General features: G+C 43.0%; 1 protein-coding gene across 1 annotated transcript; it reads left to right on the top strand.

The window, feature by feature from the left end:
• Positions 1 to 859: 859 nt before the first annotated feature.
• LOC145881478 (NACHT, LRR and PYD domains-containing protein 1 homolog) lies at positions 860 to 16,730 on the top strand. Its single transcript, XM_082978265.1, has 10 exons — positions 860 to 874; positions 9,753 to 9,811; positions 11,069 to 11,133; positions 11,266 to 11,480; positions 11,669 to 11,925; positions 12,540 to 12,674; positions 12,807 to 12,939; positions 13,041 to 13,070; positions 14,852 to 15,134; positions 15,608 to 16,730. Exons 3-10 carry the CDS (start codon positions 11,126 to 11,128, stop codon positions 15,612 to 15,614), a joined length of 1,068 nt encoding a protein of 355 aa, XP_082834391.1. The 5' UTR covers positions 860 to 874; positions 9,753 to 9,811; positions 11,069 to 11,125; the 3' UTR covers positions 15,615 to 16,730.
• The last annotated feature ends 5,832 nt before the right edge of the window (positions 16,731 to 22,562 follow it).

The raw sequence follows: 22,562 nt of genomic DNA, 5'->3' as shown, positions 1-22,562 counted from the left end.
TGTTGTTCTGGGATGATTTGCATTTTTCTCACCAAAGTACATTGATCTCTAGGAGACAGAACGCGTCTCCTTCCTGAGCGGTATTATGGCTGCGTGGTCCCATGGTTTTTAGACTTGCGTACTATTGTTTGTACAGCTGAACGTGGTACCTTCAGGAGTTTGGAAATTGCTCCCAAGGATGAACTAGACTTGTGGAGGTCTACAATTTTTCTGAGGTCTTGGCTGATTTTCTTTTGATTTTCCCATGATGTCAAGCAAAGAGGCACAGTTTGAAGGTAGACCTTGAAATACATCCACAGGTACACCTCCAATTGACTCAAATGATGTCAATTCGCCTATCAGAAGCTTCTAAAGCCATGACATCATTTCTTGGAATTTTCCTTAGCTGTTTATAGGCAGTCAATTTTGTGTATGTAAACTTCTGGCCCACTGGAATTGTGATACAGTGAAATAATCTATCTGTTAACTGTTGTTGGAAAAATTACTTGTGTCATGCACAAAGTAGATGTCCTAACTGACTTGCCAAAACTATAGTTTGTTAACAAGAAACTTGTGGAGTGGTTGAAAAATGAGTTTTAATGACTCCAACCTAACTGTATGTAAACTTCCGACTTCAACTGTAAGTGTGTGTGTGAAGCAACAATCTATCTTCAATATTAAAGCTGATCCACCCCTGATTATTATCAATGACTTATCAACAGCTGTAACAAGTTGTCCACTGCAGGAAACCCTCACTGGTACCCTAATTTATAGAAAGATCCATGTATGCTATACAGTATAAAGTTGTAGTTGTTTAATCACGGTCAATCTGTCTGCTATCCCAACACCAGAGACCATGGTGGAGAGAGTTGGATCAAGCCTGGACCTGAGAAAAGTGAGTGTTAAATGATTTACTTGTTTTCCAATCAAAATATGATTACAGCTTATACTTGAGTCCCAGGCAAGGAACACAATAATTATGTATTTGTGACCCGTTTCAGGAAACTAGGCATATGTCGCAAGTCACGACTTCACAGGAGAGCCTTCTATCAAAATGCATTTTTGGGGCAGAAATGCCATATGGAACATGTGAACTTTCATGTGCCTTAATAACTTGTATGCCATCTGTAAATATGAATAAGACTGTTAAATTACGAGCCTTGTTGGTTAAGCTACAGAAAAAGTCAGAAACCTTCCCACTAGCCATAATTGGCTGAGATAATGAGTGGGCTGGACATGCAAAGAGAGGAGTTCGGATTGGTTTGCCATAGAAGGCTTCTGTCTATTTGACCTGGTCAGTCTGTTGGTAATCCTGTTGAATGCTGCTTTTTTAAAAATGTATTGTTTAGTAGAGTTGCTCTCCACTTTCTGGAGGATCGAGTTTTGAAATCTGTGGAATTAGAGTATGATAGCTAAAGAGATGGAAGAAACACCTGTCTCCGGATTACATCTTCAAACTAAGGGCAACCGTGGCATGGCATCTGTGAAAGGGAGACGCGTCCATCATGCATGATGATGTATACGGGTAGGATAGTCTAGCTAACTACATTTTCAGATATTTCTAATTTTGACAAAGGGGTTTCATTTCAAGCTAAAGTGTACTGTTAGCTAGCTAGTTAACGTTAGCTGGCTGGCTCCCTAGCTAAAGTTACGTGTATGACGTTATTATTCGTATCCCAGAACCGTTTGCTTTGCTAGTTAGAGCCTAATGTTAGCTAGCTAACATTGAACCTGGTTGCTTAGCTCCCAGCAGATTCATGCAGGGTAGTAACGACATGATTTGGCACTATGTTCATTGTTGTTAAAAATATATATATTTCATGGAACAGCAGTTTTTACTGCTATTAGCCAATAGTCAGTTTTACGAGGGTATGTTTGGCGGCCTGAGTGAAGGAGGCTTTGTTGCGAAATAGGAAGCCGATTCTAGATTTCATTTTGGATTGGAGATGTTTAATATGAGTCTAGAAGGAGAGTTTACAGTCTAGCCAGACACCTAGGTATTTGTAGTTGTCCACATATTCTAAGTTAGAACGGTCCAGAGTAGTGATGCTGGACGGGCGGGCAGGTGTGGGCAGCGAACGTTTGAAAAGCATGCATTTAGTTTTACTTGCGTTTAAGAGTAGTTGGAGACCACGGACGGAGTGTTGTATGGCATTGAAGCTCGTTTGGAGGTTAGTTAACACTGTCCAAGGAAGGGCTAGATGTATACAGAATGGTGTCGTCTGCGTAGAGGTGGATCAGGGAATCCAGAGCGACATTGTTGATATATGCAGAGAAAAGAGTCGGTCCGAGAATTGAACCCGGTGGTACCCCCATAGACTGCCAGAGGTCCGGACAACAGGCCCTCCGATTTGACACACTGAACTATGTCTGAGAAGTAGTTGGTGAACCAGGCGAGGCAGTCATTTGAGAAACCAAGGCTATTGAGTCTGCCGATAAGAATACAGTGATTGACAGAGTCGAAAGCCTTGGCCAGGTCGATGAAGACGGCTGCACAGTACTGTCTTTTATTGATGGCGGTTATGATATCGTTTAGTACCTTGAGCGTGGCCGAGGTGCACCCTTGACCATTTCGGAAACCGGATTGCACAGCGGAGAAGGTACGGGTATGGTGGGATTCGAAATGATCAGTGATCTGTTTATTGACTTGGCTTTCGAAGACTTTAGAAAGGCAGAGCAGGATGGATATCGATCTATAACAGTTTGGGTCTAGAGTGTCACCCCCTTTGAAGAGGGGGATGACCGCGGCAGCTTTCCAATCTTTAGGGATCTCGGACGATACGAGAGGTTGAACAGACTGGTAATAGGGGTTGCAACAATGGCGGCGGATAATTTTAGAAAGAGGGTCCAGATTGTGTAGCCTAGCTGATTTGTACCGGTCCAGGTTTTGCAGGTCTTTCATAACATCTGCTATCTGGATTTGGGTGAAGGAGAAGCTGTGGAGGCTTGGGCAAGTAGCTGTGGGGGGTGCGGAGCTGTTGGCCGGGGTTAGGGTAGCCAGGAGGAAAGCATGGCCAGCCGTAGAGAAATGCTTATTGAAATTCTTGATTATCGTGGATTTATCGGTGGTGACAGTGTTACCTAGCCTCAGTGCAGTGGGCAGCTGGGAGGAGGTGCTCTTATTCTCCATGGACTTTACAGTGTCCCAGAACTTTTTGGAGTTAGAGCTACAGGATGCAAATTTCTGTTTGAAAAAGCTAGTCTTTGCTTTCCTGACTGTGTATTGGTTCCTGACTTCCCTGAAAAGTTGCATATCGCGGGGACTATTCGATGCTAGTGCAGTCCGCCACAGGATGTTTTTGTGCTGGTCGAGGGCAGTCAGGTCTGGAGTGAACCAATGGCTATATCTGTTCTTAGTTCTACATTTTTTGAAAGGGGCATGCTTATTTAAGATGGTGAGGAAATTACTTTTAAAGAACAACCAGGCATCCTCGACTGACAGGATGAGGTCAATATCCTTCCAGGATACCCGGGCCAGGTTGATTAGAAAGGCCTGCTCGCTGAAGTGTTTTAGGGAGCGTTTGACAGTGATGAGGGGTGGTCGTTTGACCGCGGACCCATAGCGGATGCAGGCAATGAGGCAGTGATCGTTGAGATCCTGGTTGAAAACAGCAGAGGTGTATTTGGAGGGCAAGTTGGTCAGGATAATATCTATGAGGGTGCCCATGTTTACGGATTTAGGGTTGTACCTGGTGGGTAACTAGTTAACGAGCCAGCCAGATAATGTTAGCTAACGTTAACTAACGTTATGTGACGTGGTTGATCTTACACGTTGTTTACCTAGCTATCTAGCTACATGTCTTAAGCTAAAGTGTACAACACCCATTGAATATGGCCAGTGTCAGTAAATGTCGACAAAAAGTCAGCAGAGCTGGTAAGGCTGTTTTCATGAGATAAACAACAGAGGTAAACAAATCGGCCAGAGTGTCAGGTGTGCTCTGAACACTCCAAGAGTGAAACGAGATGGGTGGGGCTAAAGCTTAAGTGGGTGTGAACGATGCTATTCACTAAATACCAAAACATTCAAAGGCAATTTTCTCAAAAGTGAGTTTACAAGTTGATCAACTTTCAAAGCAGAATTATGTTCCCATTGTTCCTCAAAATGCAGTGTATGATATACCATTTTGTAGCTCTGAGTCTCTACTTTTATCCAGTGTAAAAAACACAATTTAAAATTGAGAATGAATAACACCAAATCTAGGTGGTGAGTCACATTTGGTCAAAACAAGCTTAAGCTTTCATTTTAGAAACTAGGGAACCAGAAATCAGGCCCCTAACGTCTACAAAACATGGACCAGAGCGATGTTGTTTCCTGCTTCCACAAACATGAATTAATAGAACAATGTAATTGTATCCTTAATACTTTTCACGTCAGATTATGGTAATGAGTGTATAAATCATGTATGACTTCAATATCCACACAACATTCTAAGCCTGTTGCTCACTTATATTCCTTTTTATTACAAGTCTAAGTCAAACGATTAAAACAATTCATCGAGTTAATGGCATTAGTTCAATTTTAGAATTTGTTCAAATTTGTCCCTAAATAAAACATTGTCCATTTTTAAAAAGCAGTGCATTGAGTTATAAGCATGCAATGCTTTGATTGTAAGGGAAAAAACACAAAATAATCTGTATCAGAATGTTTTTTCACCATAAACAACACCAAGTCTCTGTAACATACAGTTCTTTAAGTAGCCCTGCTTATCAATGTTCTTGAAGTTTGACACTTGCGCGTACACACACACACACTTCAGGAGTTTTATGAGTGTTCTCCCAATTTCTGATTGGAGGGTTGAAAATGGAACGGAGTCAAACGTGGTTTCCATATGCTTGAAGTGTTTAATATCGTTCCATTTATTTCATTCCAGCCATTACAATGAGCCCGTCCTCCTATATCTCCTCCCACCAGCCTCCACTGATATCTAAAAAAAAAACAGCATGACATTACATTTCACAACACATTAACTGTGTGCCATCAGGCTACTACTCCACTACCACATATCTACAACACAAAATCCATGTATGTGAGTGTATGGTCTGTATGTTATCATGTTTGTGTGTACAGTGCATTCGGAAAGTATTCAGACCTCTTTACTACTTCCACATTTTGTTACGTTACAGCCTTATTCTAAAATGGATTAAATTACTTTTTTTCAATCTACACACAATACTCTATAACGACAAACTGAAAACAGGTTTTTAGAAATGTTAGCAAAATTAGAAAATGAATACCTTATTTACGTAAGTATTCAGACCTTTTGCTATGAGACTCGTAATTGAGCTCATGTACATCCTGTTTTCGTTGATCATCTTTGAGATGTTTCTACAACTTAATTGGAGTCCACCTGTGATAAACTCAATTGATTGGACATGATTTTGAAAAGGCACACACCTGTCTATATAAGGTCCCACAGTTGACAGTACATGTCAGAGCAAAAACCAAGCTATGAGGTTCGAAGGAATTGTCCATAGAGCTCCGAAACAGGATTGTAACTCTTCCTAGAGCTGGCCGCCCGGCCAAACTGAGCAATCGGGGGAGAAGTGCCTCGGTCAGGAAGTTGACCAAGAACCCAATGGTCACTATGACAGAGCTTGAGAGGTCCTCTGTGGACATGGAATAACATTCCAGAAGGACAACCTTCTCTGCAGCACTCCACTAATCAGCCACTCCTCAGTAAAAGGCACCTGACAGCCCGCTTGGAGTTTGCCAAAAGGCACCGAAAGGACTCTCAGAACATGAGAAACAAGATTCTCTGGTCTGATGAAACCAAGCTTGAACTCTTTGGTCTGGAGGAAACCAGGCACAGCTCATTACCTGGTCAATACCATCCCTACGGTGAAGCATGGTGGTGGCATGCTGCGGGGATGTTTTTCAGCAGCAGAGACTGGAAGACTAGTCAGGATCGAGGGGAAGGATGAACGGAGCAAAGTACAGAGATCCTTGATGAAAACCTGCTCCAGAGCGCTCAGGACCTCAGACTGGGGTGAAGGATCACCTTCCAATAAGACAACGACCCTAAACTATGAATCAACACATATGGAATGACAGCTTTGCACACTCTTGGCATTGGTTGGGCTGGTTGAGAGAATGCCAAGAGTGTGCAAAGCTGTAATCATGGCAAAGGGTTGCTATTTGAAGAATCTCAAACATAAAATACATTTTGAGTAACACTTTTTTGGTTACTACATGATTCCATGTGTTATTTCATGGTTTTGATGTCTTCACTATTATTCTACAATGTAGAAAATAGTAAAAAATAAAGAGAAAAGCCTTGAATGAGTAGGTGTTCAAACACTTTTGACCGGTAGTGTGTGTGTGTATATACACTGCTCAAAAAAATAAAGGGAACACTTAAACAACACAATGTAACTCCAAGTCAATCACACTTCTGTGAAATCAAACTGTCCATTTAGAAAGCAACACTGATTGACAATACATTTCACATGCTGTTGTGCAAATGGAATAGACAACAGCTGGAAATTATAGGCAATTAGCAAGACACCCCCAATAAAGGAGTGGTTCTGCAGGTGGGGACCACAGACCACTTCTCAGTTCCTATGCTTCCTGGCTGATGTTTTGGTCACTTTTGAATGCTGGTGGTGCTTTCACTCTAGTGGTAGCATGAGACGGAGTCTACAACCCACACAAGTGGCTCAGGTAGTGCAGCTCATCCAGGATGGCACATCAATGCGAGCTGTGGCAAGAAGGTTTGCTGTGTCTGTCAGCGTAGTGTCCAGAGCATGGAGGCGCTACCAGGAGACAGGCCAGTACATCAGGAGATGTGGAGGAGGCCGTAGGAGGGCAACAACCCAGCAGCAGGACCACTACCTCCGCCTTTGTGCAAGGAGGAGCAGGAGAATCACTGCCAGAGCCCTGCAAAATGACCTCCAGCAGGCCACAAATGTGCATGTGTCTGCTCAAACGGTCATAAACAGACTCCATGAGAGTGGTATGAGGGCCCGACGTCCACAGGTGGGGGTTGTGCTTACAGCCCAACACCGTGCAGGACGTTTGGCATTTGCCAGACAACACCAAGATTGGCAAATTCGCCACTGGCGCCCTGTGCTCTTCACAGATGAAAGCAGGTTCACACTGAGCACATGTGACAGACGTGACAGAGTCTGGAGACGCCGTGGAGAACGTTCTGCTGCCTGCAACATCCTCCAGCATGACCGGTTTGGCGGTGGGTCAGTCATGGTGTGGGGTGGCATTTCTTTGGGGGGCGGCACAGCCCTCCATGTGCTCGCCAGAGGTAGCCTGACTGCCATTAGGTACCGAGATGAGATCCTCAGACCCCTTGTGAGACCATATGCTGGTGCGGTTGGCCCTGGGTTCCTCCTAATGCAAGACAATGCTAGACCTCATGTGGCTGGAGTGTGTCAGCAGTTCCTGCAAGAGGGAGGCATTGATGCTATGGACTGGCCCGCCGTTCCCCAGACCTGAATCCAATTGAGCACATCTGGGACATCATGTCTCGCTCCATCCACCAACGCCACGTTGCACCACAGACTGTCCAGGAGTTGGCGGATGCTTTAGTCCAGGTCTGGGAGGAGATCCCTCAGGAGACCATCCGCCACCTCATCAGGAGCATGCCCAGGCGTTGTAGGGAGGTCATACAGGCACGTGGAGGCCACACACACTACTGAGCCTCATTTTGACTTGTTTTAAAGACATTACATCAAAGTTGGATCAGCCTGTAGTGTGGTTTTCCACTTTAATTTTGAGTGTGACTCCAAATCCAGACCTCCATGGGTTGATAAATTGGATTTGCATTGATTACTTTTGTGTGATTTTGTTGTCAGCACATTCAACTATGTAAAGAAAAAAGTATTTAATAAGATTATTTCATTCCTTCAGATCTAGGATGTGTTATTTTAGTGTTCCCTTTATTTTTTTGAGCCGTGTATATACAGTGGGGGAAAAAAGTATTTGATCCCCTGCTGATTTTGTAAGTTTGCCCACTGACAAAGAAATGATCAGTCTATAATTTTAATGGTAGATTTATTTGAACAGTGAGACAGAATAACAACAAAAATATCCAGAAAAGCGCACGTCAAAAATGTTATAAATTGATTTGCATTTTAATGAGGGAAATAAGTATTTGACCCCCTCTCAATCAGAAAGATTTCTGTCTCCCAGGTGTCTTTTATACAGGTAACGAGCTGAGATTAGGAGCACACTCTTAAAGGGAGTGCTCCTAACCGGAGCTTGTTACCTGTAAAAAAGACACCTGTCCACAGAAGCAATCAATCAATCAGATTCCAAACTCTCCACCATGGCCAAGACCAAAGAGCTCTCCAAGGATGTCAGGGACAAGATTGTAGACCTACACAAGGCTGGAATGGGCTACAAGACCATCGCCAAGCAGCTTGGTGAGAAGGTGACAACATTTGGTGCGATTATTCGCAAATGGAAGAAACACAAAAGAACTGTCAATATCTCTCAGCCTGGGGCTCCATGCAAGATCTCACTTCGTGGGGTTGCAATGATCATGAGAACGGTGAGGAATCAGCACAGAACTACACGGGAGAATCTTGTCAATGATCTCAAGGCAGCTGGGACCATAGTCGCCAAGAAAACAATTGGTAACACACTACGCCATGAAGGACTGAAATCCTGCAGCGCCCGCAAGGTCCCCCTGCTAAAGAATACATATACATGCCCGTCTGAAGTTTGCCAATGAACATCTGAATGATTCAGAATACAACTGGTGAAAGTGTTGTGGTCAGATGAGACCAAAATGGAGCTTTTTGGCATCAACTCAACTCGCCGTGTTTGGAGGAGGAGGAATGCTGCCTATGACCCCAAGAACACCATCTCCACTGTCAAACATGGAGGTGGAAACATTATGCTTTGGGTTTGTTTTTCTGGTAAGGGGACAGGACAACTTCACCGCATCAAGGGACGATGGACAGGGCCATGTACCGTCAAATCTTGGGTGAGAACCTCCTTCCCTCAGCCAGGGCATTGAAAATGGGTCATGGATGGGTATTCCAGCATGATAATGACCCAAAACACACAGCCAAGGCAACAAAGGAGTGGCTCAACAAGAAGCACATTAAGGTCCTGGAGTGGCCTAGCCAGTCTCCAGACCTTAATCCCATAGAAAATCTGTGGAGGGAGCTGAAGGTTCGAGTTGCCAAACGTCAGCCTCGAAACCTTAATGACTTGGAGAAGATCTGCAAATGGGAGTGGGACAAAATCCCTCCTGAGATGTGTGCAAACCTGGTGAGCAACTACAAGAAATGTCTGACCTCTGATTGCCAACAAGGGTTTTGCCACCAAGTACTAAGTCATGTTTTGCAGAGGGATCAAATACTTATTTCCTTCATTAAAATGCAAATCATTTTATAACATTTTTGACATGCGTTTTTCTGGATTTTTTGGGGGATTTTTGTTGTTATTCTGTCTCTCACTGTTCAAATGAACCTACCATTAAAATTATAGACTGATCATTTCTTTGTCAGTGGGCAAACGTACAAAATCAGCAGGGGATCAAATACTTTTTTCCCCCACTGTATGTATATATATATTTATTTCATTCTGATTTTTCAGGGGGTAGCGCAGCCCCTACTGCCCTCAGTAGTCTGTCATTCCTTTTCCCTCTCAACCATATCATTTTTAATTCCTCATCAATCCATGGTAATTTAACAGCGTTTACAGTCAGTTATTAATGGGTGCATGGTTATTAGTAACTGAAATAAGCAATTTCATAAATGCGTCTGGTTGCTTGACAGTCTAATTACTTGTATTTAAATATGTTTTATAGAACAGCTACTTTTGACTTCAGGGATTCCTCAGAGCTGTAAGACTTGTGACCATGTTCAGGTAAGTCATAATGTCAATTCTTACTTTTACATACCTGCAGGAGTCAGGCACAGTCTCAAAGCCAGGTGTGTACTGACCAACCATTCATACTGGGATATAGACATTCCTGTGTTCTGCTTTAGTAATATAAACACAGTCTCAAAGCCAGGTGTGTACTGACCAACCATTCATACTGGGATATAGACAGTCCTGTGTTCTGCTTTAGTAATATAAACACAGTCTCAAAGCCAGGTGTGTACTGACCAACCATTCATACTGGGATATAGACAGTCCTGTGTTCTGCTTTAGTAATATAAACACAGTCTCAAAGCCAGGTGTGTACTGACCAACCATTCATACTGGGATATAGACAGTCCTGTGTTCTGCTTTAGTAATATAAACACAGTCTCAAAGCCAGGTGTGTACTGACCAACCATTCATACTGGGATATAGACAGTCCTGTGTTCTGCTTTAGTAATATAAACACAGTCTCAAAGCCAGGTGTGTACTGACCAACCATTCATACTGGGATATAGACAGTCCTGTGTTCTGCTTTAGTAATATAAACACAGTCTCAAAGCCAGGTGTGTACTGACCAACCATTCATACTGGGATATAGACAGTCCTGTGTTCTGCTTGTAGTCATGCAGGATTTTAGCTATTGTCATATTTTTTAATTTGACAGTTGAATTGATAAATCACCAGCATTCCATGTAACTGTCACGCCTCACCTGAGAGAGAGGGTTTGTTTCTCTATGTGGTTAGGTCAGGGTGTGGGGTGGGCTTTCTATGATGTCTATTTCTTTGTTTTGAGCCGAGTATGGTTCCTAATCAGAGGCAGCTGTCTATCGTTGTCTCTGATTAGGAATCATACTTAGGCAGCCTTTTCCCAACCTGTTTGTGGATTATTATTCTTTCTATGAGTGTTTTGTGTGTACTGCAGTTGTGTCACGTTCATTTCTGTTTATCCTGTTAATTGTTTTTGTTCGGTTTCACTTCTATTAAAGTATGTGGAATTACCGGCACGCTGCGCCTTGGCTCCTATATGACAGGAAATTTGAAGACAGTACTCGTGACAGTAACATTGAATAAATACATTAGATTAGTTACTTTGGTTAATGGGCCAGTTTCCCAGACACAGATTAAGTCTAGTCCTGGACCGATAAGATCTTTCTATTGAAACTTCCATTGAGTATGCTTTTTAGTCCAGCACTAGACTCAATCTGTGTCCAGGAAACAGGCCCCATATGTATTACTGGCATGCTTGTCCTTGTTCAGGACTCCACACACTGGCTTCAGATTGAACCCTTGACTTCCACTGTCCAGGGAGTGACAATGTTCAGGTAAAATAACTACTTTTAACATTTCATTCCACTTGCTAGTGTATTTCCCCATTACCTTTGGGAATAGTCTTCTAATCCAACATCTCCATTTGACCATTGACCCTCTCTACCATATCTTGTTGTTGCCCTCAGGCACAGGACACCCAAAGGGAGTTATGAGTGCACAGTGTCTGGGCTCCGCTGGCTGTGTGAGAGAGATGTCATTCTGAAGTATCACTTCAGGAACTGGGAACCCTACAGTCACCTTCTGAAAGACATGCAGTACACACAAGGTGGTCCATTGCTGGATATCACTATGGAGTTAGGTGAACTGGAGGAAGTTCATCTGCCACACTGTGTCTGTTTAGGTAAAACCATATAGAAATAGTATTCAGAAAGACATTTTCATGTAACTGAGTTTCACTTCCTGAATGAATGAATGAACTATTCTGGGAGTTTGAGTTTACTGTGATCTGATACTGCATATTCTTTGTGTTTTAGTTGGATTAATAATACAATATTTGTCTTTCTGTCTCCTTTTTATTGTGTTGTTCAGGGACCAACCCGTCCCTGAGGAATGAGATGAAGATTCTTCATGTAGAGGAACATGGAGTGTCTTTAGAGGAAGTGCATGAGGTTACCAGATTCCATGCTAAAATTCTCCATCCCAAGTTCTCACTTATCTCTGTTATACTGAGATTACTGTCTTTGAACATAGATGTCCACTGTGACGTGGTCCTCTATATGGCAGTAAAAAGGTCAACAGTCATTTCAAGGCTGTACCTGCTCCTCAGAAACTCCAGTCAGAAAGAGGTGAGGCACTTTCACTGAAGTGACAACAGTATGTTGAAACTTACTGAAGGAAAGCTGATAGTTTGTTGAAAATCTCTAGATTACAAAGACAACATGCAGCTCTGTGATAAATCTATTTTTGTCTCATTCATTTGAAGAGCCAGTAGACAGCACTCCTCCCTCTGGTCGAAGGAGAACCCAATGCCCCTGGGCAGTGATGGGGACATTGCCCTGTGTAGGGTGCTGTCTTTCAGATGGGATGTTAAATGGGTGTCCTCTCCATGGTCACTAAAGATCCCATGGCACTTATCATAAGAGTAGGGGTGTTAACCCGGTGTCCTGGCTCAACTCCCAATTTGGCCCTCATACTATCATGGCTACCTAATCATCCCCAGCTTCCAATTGGCTCATTTATCCCCTCTCCTCTTCCCTGTAACTTTTCCCCAGGTTGTTGCTGTAAAAGAGAATCTCTTCTCAGTCAACTTACCTGGTACACCTTTAAAATATTATCCTGGTAAAATTGGGATAGTAGAACAATAGTCTACACATTTTTTTGTTGACAAAAATGGATTGCATGTTGTGTGAATTACGAGACTACATTGTTCTGACTGACTACTACATTGCTCATTTTGTAGGCTGTTCAGGAACGGGAGAAAGATCAGGTGTCCAAAGGATTTTCAGAATTCGTCCTGTCAAGTCCAAACGGGCCCTTAAAGCTGAACAGTTTGTTTGCATTCAAGAATCCCCACTCCACTTCCATCAATCCAGAGGTGCAGTTTTAGCAGGCTGAGGACATGAATCTGTCATATTGTATATGAATAACTGGAATATCATTCTATTTCACTATTTCTTTCTATCTCTTGTCTGTTGTCTCAATCGTTGCACCATATGGCCTTCTACAGAAGATTCAGCTGTTACCTGCAGACACCACACCAAGCTGTTGTCAGATGATTATGAGAAACACAGGGGTTGACATTGAGATGGAATTAATCGGGGAAGATGAGAGGACAGTATGGAAATCAGTGGTATCAAAAGGTAAGAAATACTAGACATAAACAGTATGTCAATCATCAATGTCCTTTTCTAACAGATGCTTTTAAAATGTTTTATGATATTTTCTATTGTTTGTCTTTCAGATGTATACAGCAAAGACTCTCATCCAACATGTAAGCTTGTTTTTGTGGATGAGGTTTATAAAACGGGTTACAGAGCTAACATCTCTTCAAGTTGTGATGAAGGACACTGAAGGTCTTCATGAGTCATGTTCAGTGGGGTGATGAAGGTCTTCATGAGTCATGTTCAGTGGGGTGTAATGATATAAAACATTCAGACAGAAATACAGAGCCTTATCTGCGTCACATTTTGTTTAACAGTGGGATTAAAAGGGATTTCATTGTCATTTCTTGACGACAATCTACACAAAATACTCTAATGTCAAAGAATATATATATTTAGATTGATAGAAATGAAATGCCTAAAATAGTCGTTCCATAAGTATTCAGCCCCCCGAGTCAATACTTAGAAACACCTTTGGCAGCGATTACAGCTGGGAGTCTTTCTGGGTGAGTCTCTAAGGGCTTTCCACACCTGGATTGTACAATATTAGCCCATTATTATTTTCATAATTCTTCAAGCTCTGTCAAGATGTTGGAGATCATGGCTAGACAGCCATTTAAGTCTTTCCATAGATTTACAAGCAGATTTAAGTCAGAACTGTAACTTGGCCACTCAGGAACATTCAATGTCTTCTTGGTAAGCAGCTCAAGTGTAGATTTGGCCTTGTTATGTAGGTTATTGTTCTGTTGAAAGGTGAATTCCTCTCCCAGTGTCTTGGTTTTCCTCTAGGATTTTGCCTATTCTTAGCTCCATTCCATTTATTTTTTATCCTGAAAAACTCCCCAGTATTTGCTGATGACAAACATACCCATACTATGATGCAGCCACCACCATGCTTGAAAATAAGGAGGCAGTTACTCAGTGATGTGTTGGATTTGCCCCAAACATGAGGCTTTGCATTTAGGCCAAAAAGTGTCTTCCTTTGTAGATGTTTTTTACAGTATTACTTTAGTACCTTGTTGCATATAAGATGCATGTTTTGGAATATTTTTATTCTGTATATTTGTATTCTTCTTTTCACTCTGTCATTTAAGTCGTTATTATGGAGTCACTACAATGTTGTTGATCCATCCTCAGTTTTCTCCCATCACAGACGTTGAACTCTGGAACTGTTTTAAATTCACCAGTGTCCTGATGGTGACGTCCCTGAGCAGTTTCCTTCCTGTCCTGCAACTCAGTTCAGAAGGACAACTATCTTTGATGTGTCTGGGTGGTTTAATATGTAATCCACAGCATAATTATTAAATGTCTGATTTTGTTATTGTTACCCATCTACCAATCACTGCCCTTCTTCACGAGGCTTTCAAAAACATCCCTGGTCTTTGTATATAGTTGAATCTGTGCTTGAAATGTAATACTTCCAGATATTGTATGTATGGGGAACATGTCCACTTTGACATTACAGACTATTTTCAGTAGATTGATGACAAAACATTACAACTAAATCCATTTTAATCCCACTATGTAACACAATAGAGAAATCCAAGGGGTATGAACACTTTTGCAAGGCTCTGTATGTTATGTAGAATAGGCAATCGTGTCAGCCAGGGTAGGCGTCAATACCAAATAAGTCAGTCAATTCAGGAAGTGAACTGAAATTCCAATTCAATAACTGGAAAAGGGCATCTACTTTCAATGACTTCTCAATAAACAGAATAGTAATTTTATTTATTTTTTATTGACTGACTTCAATTGGAATTGACCACAACCCTGGAGTCAGCTCTATTCAATAAATGACTATCAGGGGAATGATAACTGGAGAGACTGCATGATGTAGAAACAGCTGCTGTTCACCCTAAAGACATATTCATTTAATTGATCCCCCCTTCAGCATTAATACTCATTGGGATTCCTGCTGAGGAGTTTCTTCAGAATCACAGGGCTATACTCATTCAGGGAGTCAAAAACCCAATGCCAATAGCAGATGTTCTGCGGTCAAAGGGCATGATTGGTGATGAAGAGTACTCCAGAATAAAAGCTGAAACAACTGAACAGGACCGAATGAGAGAACTACTGAGATCAGTCCTCCCTAAAGGACCAGAAGTGACGGGAGCTTGTCTCAAAGCTCTCATTGAACATGAACACCATCTTGTTAAGTACTTGAGTGAATCTAGGTAAGACCTTTTTCTTTTCTCCCTCCCTTGAATATGTGGAATGATTAAATATAGGTCAAATAAAAACATAGCTACCCAGATCAAAGAGAAAGTATTTTTCAGAATGGAAGCATGTTTTTGTGTTGATGTCTGTAATAAATGTCTCTTGTTATAGTTCTATCATAGGACCATCATCACATCATTATCTCAGGTGTATCATAGGAACATCATCACATCATTATCTCAGGTGTATCATAGGACCATCATCACATCATTATCTCAGGTGTATCATAGGATCATCATCACATCATTATCTCAGGTGTATCATAGGACCATCATCACATCATTATCTCAGGTGTATCATAGGACCATCATTATCTCAGGTGTATCATAGGACCATCATCACATCATTATCTCAGGTGTATCTCACTCCTCATTCTTCTCCATACTTTCTGATCTCTCTCTTCCCTTCTCCTCCATCCTCTGTCTTGTAGCACCTAATCTGAAGATGCTGAGGCCTGTCTCCTAGTCTGTGGACAAAGACACTTCTTCACCTAATCTGAAGATGCTGAGGCCTGTCTCCTAGTCTGTGGACAAAGACACTACTTCACCTAATCTGAAGATGCTGAGCCCTGTCTCCTAGTCTGTGGACAAAGACACTTAAAGATTGTAAGGGAAATTGTAATGTTTGCTATTCTTTTAACAAATGTCTGTGTTTTATTCATGTGCTGTTCTATAAACTAATTTGTGTGTTCATCAAGTGGCTGACTGTACAATCCTCACTATCAGTAGCTGTAATTTGGCAGTAAGCCCAGACGTTGTTTTGAGAAGGAGATATCTCAGTTTCAAGGTCTCAGCTTAGAGAGAAGAAGACTGGTGAGATGTTGGTCTGTTAAATGTTATGAACCAGTGTTGGTCTGTTAAATGTTATGAACCAGTACTGGTCGGTTAAATGTTATGAACCAGTACTGGTCGGTTAAATGTTATGAACCAGTATTGGTCTGTTAAATGTTATGAACCAGTATTGGTCTGTTAAATGTTATGAACCAGTATTGGTCTGTTAAATGTTATGAACCAGTATTGGTCTGTTAAATGTTATGAACCAGTATTGGTCTGTTAAATGTTATGAACCAGTATTGGTCTGTTAAATGCTATGAACCAGTATTGGTCTGTTAAATGTTATGAACCAGTATTGGTCGGTCACATTGTCAAGTCCTGGCCAGTATAACGGTTAATTGTTATTGTAGTTTGGTCAGGACGTGGCAGAGGGTATTTGTTTTATGTGGTCCGGGGTGGTGTTTTGGTAAAAGGGTGTTTGATTTAGTATTTCCGGGTTTTTGGTTTATGGTCTATGTTTATGCATTTCTATGTGTAGTCTAGTAAGTGTGTTTCTATGTAGAGTTAATTGGGGTGGACTTCCAATTGAAGGCAGCTGTGTGGTGTTGCCTTTGATTGGAAGTCCTATATTAGTTGGGTGTGTTTGTCTGTGTGTTTGTGGGAAATTGTTCTGTGTTTAGCCTTGTGCCTTGCCAGACTGTCTGTATTTCGTTCGTTCTCTTGTTTGTTGTTTTTTTGTGTTCATTTTGATTTAATAAATGTTCAAAATGAACAAACACAGTCCTGCTGCATTTTGGTCCTCCTTCACCGACGATAACCGTGACAGAATCTCCCACCAAACCAGGACCAAGCAGCAGAGGAAGGAGCAGTGGGATTTTGAGTTGGACTATGGTGAGAGATGGACTTGGGAGGAGATCTTGAAGGGAGAAGGCTCCTACACTTGGGAGGAGATCCAAAGATCGCCTTCCATGGGGACAGGTGGTAAGAGAGAGAGAGGAAAGGCAAAAGGCTGGTATGGACCGGGAACGTTTCCGAGGAACACGACTGGTGTTGAAGCACGAGAGGCACCCCCAAGAATTGTTTGGGGGGGGGGCACACGGGTAGTTTGGCTAGGCATAGGAAGAGCCGGAAGCCAGCTACCCGTGGTTATATGGAGGAGCGTATGAGGTGGAGAGCGCCATAGTGCGCTCCTCAGCGAAACATCTCACCCATACACACGCGTTATTCCAGCCCCTCGCAGGTGCCGTGCTAGAGCGGGCATCCAGCCTGGTAGGAGGATGCCTGCGCAGCGCATCTGGTCGCTGGTACGCCTCCGAGGACCAGGCTACCCAACTCCCGCTCTACGCACGGCTACCATCAGGCCCCTGCACAGCCCAGTCTGCCCTGTACAAGCACCCCGCTCGTACAGGGCTACTAGTTCCATCCAGCCAAGACGGGTTGTGCAGGAGGTAAGATCAAGACCGACTGTGCGCCTCCATAGCCCTGGGTTTCCAGCTCCTGTCTCTCGTGCGGACCCGGAAGTGCGTCAACCCAGTCCGACTCGTCCTGTTCCCGCTCCCCGCACGAGCCTGGAGGTGCGTGTTCACAACCACGCACCAGGCTTCAAGTGCGTAAACCCAGCCTCGCCAGTCAACACTCACCGGAGCTGCCCGCCAGTCAACAGTCGCCGGAGCTGCCCGCCAGTCAACAGTCGCCGGAGCTGCCCGCCAGTCAACAGTCGCCGGAGCTGCCCGCCAGTCAACAGTCGCCGGAGCTGCCCGCCAGTCAACAGTCGCCGGAGCTGCCCGCCAGTCAACAGTCGCCGGAGCTGCCCGCCAGTCAACAGTCGCCGGAGCTGCCCGCCAGTCAACAGTCGCCGCAGCGGCCCGACTTCCCCGAGCTGCCGGACTGGCCCGACTGCCCCGAGCTGCCGGACTGGCCCGACTGCCCCGAGCTGCCGGACTGGCCCGACTGCCCCGAGCTGCCAGAGTGGCCCGACTGCCTGGAACGGCCAGAACCGGAGCCACCTCCAGATATAGGTGGGTTGGGGAGGGGGGGTGTAGCACAGTGCCGTCGTTGACGGCAGCCACCCTCCCTTCCCTCCCTTTAGTAGAGGGGAATTGTAGTTTTGTTGTTTGGGGTTGTTGTTTTTTTGTTTTTTTAAGGTGCTTCCGGGGTTAGCACCTTTAAGGGGGGTACTGTCACGTCCTGGCCAGTATAAGGCTTAATTGTTATTGTAGTTTGGTCAGGACGTGGCAGAGGGTATTTGTTTTATGTGGTGTTTTGGTAAAAGGGTGTTTGATTTAGTATTTCCGGGTTTTTGGTTTATGGTCTATGTTTATGTATTTCTATGTGTAGTCTAGGAAGTGTGTTTCTATGTAGAGTTAATTGGGGTGGACTTCCAATTGAAGGCAGCTGTGTGGTGTTGCCTTTGATTGGAAGTCCTATATTAGTTGGGTGTGTTTGTTTGTGGGAGATTGTTCTGTGTTTAGCCTTGTGCCTTGCCAGACTGTCTGTATTTCGTTTGTTGTTTTTTTGTGTTCATTTTGATTTAATAAATGAACAAACACAGTCCTGCTGCATTTTGGTCCTCCTTCACCGACGATAACCGTGACACACATTAATGGAACATAACAGTAATGATTCATTAATTATGCTAAATCATGCAAATATAACTTGTCTGTGTCTAGCCGTTTATAAGACAACTGCTGGGTCTGACCAGGGAGAGATCCTGATTGACATGTGTACTATGGTACATTGAGTTGGGTCTGACCAGGGAGAGATCCTGATTGGTTGGAACCTCTCCAGCTCGCTGACAATAAACAATGATTCATTTCAGATTGACTTTGAGTGTCTCTGTGTGAAAGAATTTCCACAACATGATTTTGAAAACACAATTAAGGGAATGAACTGGAATGATCTCTTGTCCTATACAGATGGGGAGGCTGATAGTCAGGCTAGTCAAAGATGCACACCACCACGTTGACATCTTGACCAAAGACCTTCCTTAGATACTTTATGGGATTACAACTCACTCTGTCTGAAGGAAGTGAGGAAATGGACTCACTAAAGGGGATAGCTGAGGGGGCAGAGAAGGCACGTGACATCATCGACATGGTGTTGAGAAAAGGAACTGAGTCAAGTTCCAGGATGATCAACCTTCTTGGGGAGCTGGACCCCTGTCTTTGTTCACTGCTTCAGATCAACAGTTGTCAACCCCTGGGTGTGGGGAGACCAGGCAGAATAGACAGGCAGGATGGTTCAACATGTTGTTGCTGTCTGTTGCTTTAATTCAGGGTCACAAAAATGTACAGAAAATGTCAATCAAACGACCACTATAATAGCAATAAACTTACTGAAGGACCAACCACACAGCATCTCTCCTTCTGCAGCCTCCTGGAAGTGTGGATCTTCTAGCAGGAGGGTCAGTCAGTCCTCCACTAGGTACCTAGCTGGACCCCTATCTAGCAGGAGGGTCAGTCAGTCCTCCACTAGGTACCTAGCTGGACCACTATCTAGCAGGAGGGTCAGTCAGTCCTCCACTAGGTACCTAGCTGGACCCCTATCTAGCAGGAGGGTCAGTCAGTCCTCCACTAGGTACCTAGCTGGACCACTATCTAGCAGGAGGGTCAGTCAGTCCTACACACATTCAACATAAATGTATTTGATGAATATATTGTACAGTGTTGGCCTGTTAGAGGTTCATGAGAGAGACTGAATATCAACACAACCACCTCAGTCTATCAGCAGCTTTCCTGTTAGAGGTTCATGAGAGAGACTGAATATCAACACAACCACCTCAGTCTATCAGCAGTTTTCTCAGTGAGAGCCTCACGTCTGGAACACATTGACCATTGAAGAACATATAAGGAGCTGTGTAACCTGTCACTCCTTTACCAATGACTTGAGAGTGTCTGAAGGACATATAAGGAGCGGTGTAACCTGTCACTCCTTTACCAATGACTTGAGAGTGACTGAAGGACATATAAAGAGCTGTGTAACCTGTCACTCCTTTACCAATGACTTGAGAGTGTCTGAAGGACATATAAGGAGCTGTGTAACCTGTCACGCCTTTACCAATGACTTGAGAGTGGCTGAAGGACAATCAGACCCCATGTATACACAATGTTTTACTAAATGTTTTTTAATGTTGTATTTTTTATGTTTATCTACCTGCCCAGGGACTACAGTTGAAAACTAGCTAGCTGGCTAAATCTGGCACATTTATAGAAATGTTGATTGATGTGCAGTATCCCTGTCAAATACATGTAATACATTGTGTGTGTGTATATCTATGTATGTTAGTAGGTCTCTGATTACTGTTAGTTCAATGTAACATCATATACTATACATTATAATCAGTCTGTTTTGGGGCTGCAGAATCATTGTATATGATTGGTTACCCATCCTATCATGTTACCACACAGATGTGACTGACTAGCTCAGCAGTTCCCAACCTTTTCCATTCTGGAGACCATCAAGTCACCGTCAAAAGCTCTTGAGGACCACCATTCACAGAGTCGCTGATATTTTTCCACATCAAATATATTGCCGGTCAAATTCTATCAATACATGTGAATGTAATAAGGCCTGTAATGGTCTATTATTATCATAAACTATTTGCATTGTGAAAAGGAATGTAACATTGCTTATAATACCATTAATACTCCTAACTGTTATTATTGTTGAATAATAAAATACTAATCTAAAAATAATGTGGACAGCTGCACCACCCCCAGGGACCACAGGTTGTGAACCACTGGTCTAGAGTCCTACTGCCAAACCTGGTTGTTGTGTCACACTGCCCTCTCCTGGTTAAACTGCAAAATATCACCTAATTAAAGCAAATCAGGAAATTAAAACAATGTAGCTGCACTTTTACTAGATAGAATCTTAATTTATAGGCTGAATACTGGTATTAAGTGTATGAAGACTTTACATGACATAAATATCAACAAATAAACCTATAGGTGTTGAATCCGCCCACTGTGTTGAAACAGGAAGTCCATTTATAAGGAAGTAGTAGAGGAAAGGGTTTCTTATTATAGCGTTGACATTTATTAACAGCATTAATAGTAATGATTACTAGATAGCTGTCGTGGTAACAGCAGTAATACAAATAACAAAACATTATTTATAATGCTTCTATTCATAACAATAATAATAACAATTAATAGTGTTATTATAACAATAATACATTTAGAGTTTATTAGTCACATGGACAAGGGCAGGGTAAGAGTCTGTTGGGTGGGGGGGCAGGGTAAGAGTCTGTTGGCTGGTGGGTGGGCAGGGCAAGAGTCTGTTGGGTGGGGGGGGGGGCAGGGTAAGAGTCTTTTGGGTGGTGGGGGCAGGGTAAGAGTCTGTTGGGTGGTGGGGGGGCAGGGTAAGAGTCTTTTGGGTGGTGGGGGCAGGGTAAGAGTCTGTTGGGTGGTGGGGGCAGGGTAAGAGTCTATTGGGTGGTGGGGGCAGGGTAAGAGTGTGTTGGATGTTTGGGGCACGGTAAGAGTCTGTTAGGTGGTGGGGGCAGGGTAAGAGTCTGTTGGGTGGTGGGGGGGCAGGGTAAGAGTCTTAGGTGGTGGTTGTGGGGCAGGAAAAGAGTCTGTTGGGTGGTGGGGGCAGGGTAAGAGTCTGTTGGGTGGTGGGGACAGGGTAAATTTGTATCACATTACTTTCTGTGTGTGTCTGTGTCTATTTCTGTGTGTGTGTGTGTGTGTGTGTGTGTGTGTGTGTGTGTGTGTGTGTGTGTGTGTGTGTGTGTGTGTGTGTGTGTGTGTGTGTGTGTGTGTGTGTGTGTGTGTGTGTGTGTGTGTGTGTGTGTGTGTGTGTGTGTGAATTGGTGAGATAATTAATAAATCATGAGTTAATTTGTGTAACATTGTAGGTCAGTTTATTCCAAACCTCTCCTCTGGGACCCCAAAGGGCTGCATGTTTTAGTTTTTACCCGAGAACGAACACCTTAGATTAAACTAATTAACTAATTACCATCAAGCCTTTGATTAGTAGAATCAGTTGTGTTAGTGCAAAAACATGTATTTAGTTTTTATTAAAATGTTTATCTACCTGCCCAGGGACTACAGTTGAAAACTAGCTAGCTGGCTAAATCTGTCACATTTACAGAAATGTTGATTGATGTGCAGTATCCCTGTCAAATACATTTTCAATAAATACAATTAAAAGGCATGAATGTATTTATGTGTCTCTGTGAGTTGGTCTTTAATAAATGTGATTAGTTCAATGTAACATCATATACTATACATTATAATCAGTCTGTTTTGGGTTCTGCAGAATCATTGTCTATCATTGGTTCCCCATCCTATCATGTTACCATAATAACACAGATATGACCCGTCCAGCGTCCTTCTGCCGAACCTGGTTGTTGTCCCACTGCCCTCTGCTGGTAGCACTGCAAAACATCACTCAATCACATCACATTAATACAAATCCACTTTTACCAGATACAATATGAATTTATGGGCTGAACACCTGCATGAAGTGTATGAAGACTTTATATGACATCAATATCAACATATAATATAAAAAAAACCTATACGTGTTGAACGCGTCGACTGTGTTGAAATGGGAAGTAGCCAACATTTTATAAGGAAGTAGAGAAATAACGGTCGAAGAAACATG

The sequence above is a fragment of the Salmo salar genome, chromosome 08 (assembly GCF_965601325.2).
Source record: "Salmo salar chromosome 08, fSalSal1, whole genome shotgun sequence".
NCBI classification, from domain to species: Eukaryota; Metazoa; Chordata; class Actinopteri; order Salmoniformes; family Salmonidae; genus Salmo; species Salmo salar.
This window is presented reverse-complemented; position numbering and strand designations above follow the sequence as displayed.